This window comes from Macrobrachium nipponense, chromosome 33 (assembly GCF_015104395.2).
Source record: "Macrobrachium nipponense isolate FS-2020 chromosome 33, ASM1510439v2, whole genome shotgun sequence".
In the NCBI taxonomy this organism is placed as follows: Eukaryota; Metazoa; Arthropoda; class Malacostraca; order Decapoda; family Palaemonidae; genus Macrobrachium; species Macrobrachium nipponense.
Window position 1 is genome coordinate 49,479,119 of NC_087219.1, and position 8,063 is coordinate 49,487,181.

At 37.4% G+C, this 8,063-nt stretch overlaps 1 protein-coding gene across 1 annotated transcript in view; it reads left to right on the forward strand.

Annotated features, from left to right (window-relative positions):
* LOC135202745 (carbohydrate sulfotransferase 11-like) overlaps window positions 1-8,011 on the forward strand; it is a 41,872-nt gene extending 33,861 nt beyond the window's left edge. The window contains exons 4-5 of the mRNA XM_064232215.1: window positions 1,209-1,317; window positions 6,719-8,011. Coding sequence (XP_064088285.1) covers window positions 1,209-1,317; window positions 6,719-7,054 — 445 coding nt within the window. The 3' untranslated portion in view covers window positions 7,055-8,011. The remainder of the gene's footprint in view (window positions 1-1,208; window positions 1,318-6,718) is intronic.
* The last annotated feature ends 52 nt before the right edge of the window (window positions 8,012-8,063 follow it).

Below are 8,063 nucleotides of genomic sequence, written 5' to 3' on the forward strand. Positions count from 1 at the left end.
TACATTACAGCTAAAAAAAACAGAAAAAAACAAAAAAAAAACTTACACGCACAAAAGAACCAAAGGTCGCTGACCAACCTTATGAGGAGAGAACCAAAGACAGAATGCTTACAAAGACAGTTAACTTCGGTAAAGTTGAGTAGAGGAGGTTTGGGTATTTAACTGTGGGACTAGTTGTTTAATAAACAATGACTCAAGTATAGGCAATTCCTGAGGATTAGCGGTTTGTCCTATTATACTAAAATCACTTCTTTCGATGTAAGTTTTACAGATTTTGGAATGAGCTCTGATACTAGAATGTTCTGGGTTGGAGAGCCTACAACCAGTATGAAAGCTAATTCACCAATGGGAGTCGATTCTGGCCCTCAGTAACCTCCTTGCGGATTCGACATATGTCCCTGAGTTACACTTATGGCAGGTATACTTATACACCACGTTAGAGGATAAAAAAGGGGTTAATCGATCCTTATGGTAAAAAAAAAGAACCAATTGTTAACGGATTTTTGGGAATTAATTGTAAATTAATCGCACTATAGTGATTATTGATAATTTGTACCAGAGCTCATTCCAAAATCTGTAAAACTTACATCGAAAGAAGTGATTTTAGTATAATAGGGCAAACAGCTAATCCTTAGGAATTGCCTATACTTGAGTCATTGTTTATTAAACAACTAATCCCACAGTTAAATACCCAAACCTCTTCTACTCAACTTTACCGAAGTTAACTATCTTTGTAAGCATTCTGTCTTTGGTTCTCTCCACATAAGGTTGGTCAGCGGCCTTTGGTTCTTTTGTGCGCGTTTTTTTTTTCTTTTTTTTTTAGCTGTAATGTATTGAATTTTAATTTTCTTATGAAATTTTAAGTTTTTACAGTAACTTTTTTAAGGTAATTTATTCATTATTCAACAGATCCCTGATGATGTAATAAAGAAATTATTACGAAACGTCGGAAATAAAGAAATATGTTGGAATTAATTAGTTTCCCTGGTCCACCCTTGCACTGATGTGTCTTGCTGGCCGTCGCTAGCCCTGCTTTATATATATATATATATATATATATATATATATATATATATATATATATATGTGTGTATGTGTGTGTGTGTGTACTCGTGTGTATACTGTATATACAATTTAAATACATATATGATCTTTACGTCAATGTTAATCATTTATGTGATAAAAAGTACAGCTTATCGCTTCTACAGGCACAAATATATGAAAACCGCGCTGGAGGTGGAGGGCATCAAACTGGAAAAGGGAAAGCCAATAGCAGTCACCTTCCGCCAATTCCTGAACTTGATTCTTCACGAAAAGGTAAGAAGATAATTATGTCGCGCCGCCCCCTCCGCCCCCGCCTTTTTTTTTTTAAATTAAATGTCCCTTTTTTCCTTACATGAGGTATTTTTTTTAGGACGCCATTGGGGGGGGGGGGGGGGATTAAGAGGTTATGTTCCATGTCTTCATGAAGTGCTAAAAATTTAACGCTCCTAACAGAAGGTTATTTTTATTCTAATTATCTTGTAATCTACGACGGAAATAACTGTGACAGAAATTAACTGGATTGGAGATACTTAAGCTACCCTGATGAACTGGATAGAAAATACAAATTATATCAAACTTAAATCTTAAATTTCCCATAAATTTACTCAGTCCAAGTATACTCATGACTTTTTACCCCTTGAATACACTGTACCAATACTTTAAGTTAACTTTCACATATCGTTACATCCAATGTCATTTAGAAAATTACAAGTTCTCATCATTACAGTAAATATACGAATCACATTGCCTGAGAATAAACTGAAATACTAACAAATAAGATTCTATTCGAATATGTAAATCAATAAGGCAGAAAACATGTCTGAAACATGTATTAAAATAATTTAATCAAAAGGAATTCTGCCCTCACATAACACTATTAAAGTCAATCAGTAAGTTCTTTTGCTGGGTAATGAACATAGTTGTTAATGAAATTAACGTAATGAATAATGATTCCAACCACTATATCCTACTGTAAATCATTCGTGTCCTAATCGTGCCTCTGTACTTCCAGTGCAAGATAGCGTTAAATATTTGTTTGTTTGTTTGTTTGTTTGTATGGTGTTTTTACGTTGCATGGAACCAGTGGTTATTCAGCAAGGAGACCAACGGCTTTACGTGACTTCCGAACCACGTCGAGAGTGAACTTGTATCACCAGAAATACGCTTCTCTAATACCTCAGTGGAATCCGCTGCTTTAAATAATCTTAAATTATACCTCTCAGAATGATAGCTTGGAGACCACTCAATTCGACAACTGGCAGAGAACTAGTTACCCGTAAACAATATTGTTTGCGTTTGTTTGTTGTTGTTATCGTAACTACACCATCATACCCCTCACTAAGAGAACACTGGGAGCTATGAGAGCATACGCTGCTAAAAGGAAAACTGACAATAAAAAGGTTTTACATGTGTAACAGGATGAAGACATCGCAGTTACACTGTGAAACAATGGTTGGGAGAGGATGGAAAAACAATTGTTAGGAAAGGGTGGCAAGTAAAATGGAAGAAAAGAGAATAATAACGGAGGTACAGTAAAAGGGATGAAATATGTTGCAGCTAAGGGCCGAATGGACGTTGCAAAGAACCTTGAAGGCCGCGCACTGTGTGAGGTGTAATGACGGCGCTACCCTCTGCGGTGAATGGAGAACCGAGAACATCGTGACTACGATTGACCACAGCGCCAACTAAGGAACATTTGCTACCCGTTTTGGCCCTGATGGCTTACACTTGCATAACCGGACATTAAAAATAAAGACGGGAGAAATGATTGGGAAGATAGTACCCAAGATCTGAAGGTCGAAGAGGGATGCGGTGTTGGTGATGTTTAAATCATCTACGACCATAACAACAGCCTTCACAGTATCCACATGCCCTTTACGGCCTCCAGTAATAAAGCTGTTACGTTCTTCACTATCGAGCTGACCTCAATTACTTGTGCTAGAGAGAGGTGACCTAGACTACCCTGAGAAAGTTATTAACTACTTGAGACCTTCAGTTCTAGGGTATCTCAACTATCTCTTCATAAAGAAAGCCTGATGAAGCCATCAACAACTAGCAGCCACCATCTCAATATTATCTCAATCTCAATGTACAAACAGAAGGCCAGAGAAAGTTATGAACCACATGACGTCTTCAGTATTCTCAATTATCTCTTCAATAAGGAGACCAAAGAAAACCTTTACCACTAAAGCCTTCGGTCTGATATTCCCTCAATTATCTCTCCTAAATAGACACACTTCCCAAAGTAAACTATTAACCACTACAGGTTTTTCGTTCCAAAGTCTAAACAAATACAATTATCCTTCCTATAAATGAGACCAAATGGAAACCTGTAAATTCGAATTCTCCAGATCAACATGGTCAGTCTGCTCTTGAGTTCTGTGTATCCTCCGATTTCATCCAGCTGTTTGTTTGTTTGTATATGGTGTTTTTACGTTGCATGGAACCAGTGGTTATTCAGCTACGGGACCAACGGCTTTACGGGACTTCCGAACCAAGTCGAGAGTGAACTTCTATCACCAGAAATACACATCTCTCACTCCTCAATGGAATGGCCGAGAATCGAACCTGCGACCACCGAGGTAGGACGCAAACACCATACCAACCACGCCACCGAGGCGTTTCCCAGCTGATTGAGGAACACGCGCATATTTCTGGTAAAAGATTAGACCGCACATTCTCAGATTTGTAGCTATTGTGAAGTTCAAGGTCTGCCAATAAGGAGGCAATTTTGATCATTGCGCCACTGAGATATCTCCCAATCAGTATATTTCCAATGCCACCATTTGAAAAACGGTCTCGTTGAAATCTAAAGGCCAATGAGATTGCATTACTGAAGCTGGTCAGGCACTTAATATTTCAGATGCTAATATCAAATACTGACCCAAAAATGATTTTAAATTAAATTCTGAAGGATATTTTGAAAAGGAATGTCTCTAGAAAAGTCAATAAGTTTAGTACGATCAATTTGCCGTTTATTGATAATACATGTAAACAAGCTTACCATGACATAGAGACTAAATTCAATACAAGACGAAATCGTTCAAATGAAAATTACACCATTTTTGTCGAGTCTCGCCATACAGCCAAAAGAAATTACAGTAATTTCTTGAATACGAAGCTTGAAGGAATTACTCAGCCTCATCTGTGGTGGACCAAAGTGGCATCATCTGTCTTTGGATTAGGCTCGTCTTCCATTCCACCACTACTAACAGATTACTGATTGGTTACAGTCCCTAAGGAAAAGGATAAACTACTGCTTCGAGCTTTTAGAACTAAGAACACAGCTGAGGATGTCCCTCTCCCTCTCCCTGATTCTTGTTCTCCTGAAGCTATTCTTAGAAATTTGCATTTCATTCTAGGGATGTTAAGAAAATCTTGATAATCCTGATAGGAAGTGTGGAGAAGGTCCTGAAGATTTCTTCCCTTTGTTTTTTCAAAAATTTTTCCAGTGTGCTTTCTCCCCAGATTAGACGATTCCAATGAGTTTTATGTCAACGTAGTATCTTTGTGGATGAATGCAAACTTCGTAATAAGTGCCTTTTCCAAAGAATGGCATATCTGCAGTTTGCAGTTACTACAGACCAATTTCTATTCTCCCTGTGCTTGCCATTGTTGCTAAAAAAAAAAAATTACGCCACTATATGAGTATAAGGAATCTAATGGATTGTTAGCCGACAGTCAATATGCATATACGAAGCAGTTAGATACCTGCGATAATCTTTTAGACTTCCCATGTCATTTGCAAGAGAATCTTATGAGTTTTGAATACAAAACAGATTTTAGTACTTCTTTCGATTTAGTAAATTACAAGGCACTTATTTATAAATTTCAGAATCTTGGAGTGGGAGGGAATACTTCAGAATTAATTCAAGGTTTCCTTACGGGTAGGTAGCAGCAAGTTGCTGCTGATGGAATCGTTAGAAAACCAAGACCTATCATGTATGGAGTTCCACAGGGTAGTGTTCTTGGAAAACAAGATTGTTCAGTATGCCGATGATGCTACACTTTTAGCTGTAGCACAGACTCCACTTGAGAAATGAAGTTGCCCTTAGCTTCAATCGGGACATGGACCGGATCAGTGAAAGGTGTAGTCGGTGGGGTATGACGATGAACTCCAGTGAAACGAAAATATGATTAGTAGATCTCGTACAGACTTTCCAACCCCTCCTCTTATTCAAGGGGATAGGACTCTGCTGAACGAGTCTGCAACTAAATTCATTCTAGGCGTAACTTTGATTCGCCTGACTTTTGAGAAATCTAATAAAGTTTCAGCAAATGCGCAAGGAAAGTTCGTAAAGACTCATGTATTTATGACCGCCATAAAATCAATGCAACCTATAGTAGGTCATTTGTCCTTCCTTTACAAGAATACTGTTCTCCGGTGTGTCTGTATGCTTCTGCCAGTGGTTTGTGGTGGTAGGCTTGTTTCCTAATATTAGCGGTTATGACTTGGACCAACGGCAGATGGTTTCTTGCTTGTCCATTTTTCATTAGTTGTATTTTAAGAGAGACCTTTCTCATTCACAATTCTAGGGCTGAGAACTAAAAGGGCCAATGCCAAAAAATGGCAGATTGTAGTTATGACCGTCACTTAACTAGAAATTTATCTCTGTTTCAGTGCTATAATGGCCAATGTTATAAGTTAAGCAATCAACCCAAAAAAAAGCTTTCATTTGCTGTACTTACCTGAATTTTAATAAAGGAAGCAATAGTTTAAATGCATTTTTCTGAAAACATGGTTTTATGACATTGGCCCTTCTAGTTCTCAGCCCTAGAATTGATCCCTGAGCCCCTTTCCCTGCCCAGAGCAACCACAGCCCCTTTCCCTGCCCAGAGCAACCACAGCCCAGAGCAACCACAGCCCAGAGCAACCAGATTCCCTGCCCAGAGCAACCAGATTCGCGGAACAACAGCACCAGTATGCAGTAAATGCGCCTCGCTGTCGAACTTCTCAGTTACTGAGGTCCTTTATTCCTCACACCGTTGGACTGTGGAACAGTCTCCCTGAGGATGTCGTGCTATTTTAATTTCAGAAGTTCATGTGAAAACGCATTGCATTACTACCTTATATAATTCTCCTTGTATTTTAATAATTTACTTACATTTACATTCATCTGTCTACTTGTTAGTTTCTCTCTTTTCTTTTTTTAACTGATATTTTTTCTGTATTTCCCTTTACCTTCTGTTGCTTCTTACGAATTAACGCCATATTCTTTGGAAGCTTGAATTTCAAGCCAATGGTCCCTGGGGGCTTGTTCCATATGAATAAGGTTCGTCCTCTGAATAATAATAATAATAATAATAATAATAATAATAATAATAATAATAATAATAATAATAACAACAACAACTTCCCGAAGTTATCAATTCTAAATAATAATCATTCCTCTCTCCCAGAAAAGGAACTGAGAAAATCTACAGTTGAAAGCCTTAATTTTCACATTTTCCCAATTATCTCTCCTCAAATGAAGGTCTTAAAACCACGATTAACACAGGTCTTCATCCCTGAATGATCTCCATCACCTCTTCAGAAAGTCGACCTGGATAAAGTCAACTGGAAGTTTCCACTTCTAAATTATATTAATCATATTTCTTCCAGCAAAAAGGCCTGTCTAAAACCAGTCACAATTGAAGCCTTTCAATTCTGACTGGTTTCAATTATTTATTCCAGGAACGAGGCCTGGCAAACATCAACAACCACTGGAGACCACAGTACTCCCTCTGTGACGCCTGCGCTGTGCGCTACGACTACGTAGTCAAGCAAGAGACGTTCGAGGAGGACCTCCAATACCTGGTCAAGAAACTCGAGATTGCCGAGGTGAACGCCGACCTCAAGACGAACGTCTCTGCCAAACCCAAGAACGCCACTTACGAGGAGTACTTCAGGGACATTCCCAAGGATGTTCTCAGGGAGATCTTCCAGCTTTACGAGCCCGACTTCCGCCACTTCGGGTACGCGGTGCCACAGTACCTTTTACTGGACGGCCTCTCGCGGCCTGAGAGATAAGTGCGTGAATTGGGTACTCAAAGTTTGTGGTCTGGGTTAGTTTGTAGATATCGGTCATGAGCATTCAAACGCGAAGGTCGGTTGCATCTGAAGATTGGTCAACATTATTTTCAAATAATGCAAAAATATATTTAAAAATAGTGATGCCGTGTTTTGAAAGTGTTAAAAGTGTTAAATGTATTCAAACGCAGTCACGTTTATTTACAGACGTGATCAAGTCTATTTAACAACAATGATCAAATGTAACTATGAAGAAAATAATAGTAAATTCTATTCAAGGAATTTATCAAGTATATTTTTAAAACTGACACATGCATGTCACGAGACTCAAGTTTGTTCAAAATTTTCTAAGTTTCTAAAAATAATGGTCTAGTGCAGCTAAAGACATCAGTCATGGGTATGTAAAGATTGGTTCAAAATATCTAAAGAGATTGAAATTTCATTTAAACATGGAAGTGAAGTATATTGAAAAACAGAATAAGTGTACTTTATGATAATGAAAAAAAATACAAAAATTGTGGTCATGAGCATCTAAACACAGTCAACACGCTCATTAAAAAATTGGTCAAATCAATGTGTTGACAGTTAATTTTATTCAAACATAATCGAGTATTAACGATAGCAACTAGGTGCATTTAAAGATATTCTTATAAAAACTATATTCCAATGTATTTAAAGAGAAGGGTCATATGTACTAAAAATATAAGACAATAGTATTAACAGACGTCCACTCAATTTCAATATATTCACAAATATTTGACGAGTAAACTATTTTCTTAATGAAATACGTACTTCAAGATAGCCGAGGTGACTGGCGTTACTAGTCGAAGATATTCTGTCATGAACGTCAGAGGTATTTACGAGATATTGTACCATTGCAATAAAATACGTGAATGTAATTAATAAGAAAAAAAATTTATTTAAAAACATGTTTTAGAAAGCTATAAAGTGTATTAACTAGATATATGTTATATATATATATATATATATATATATATATATATATATA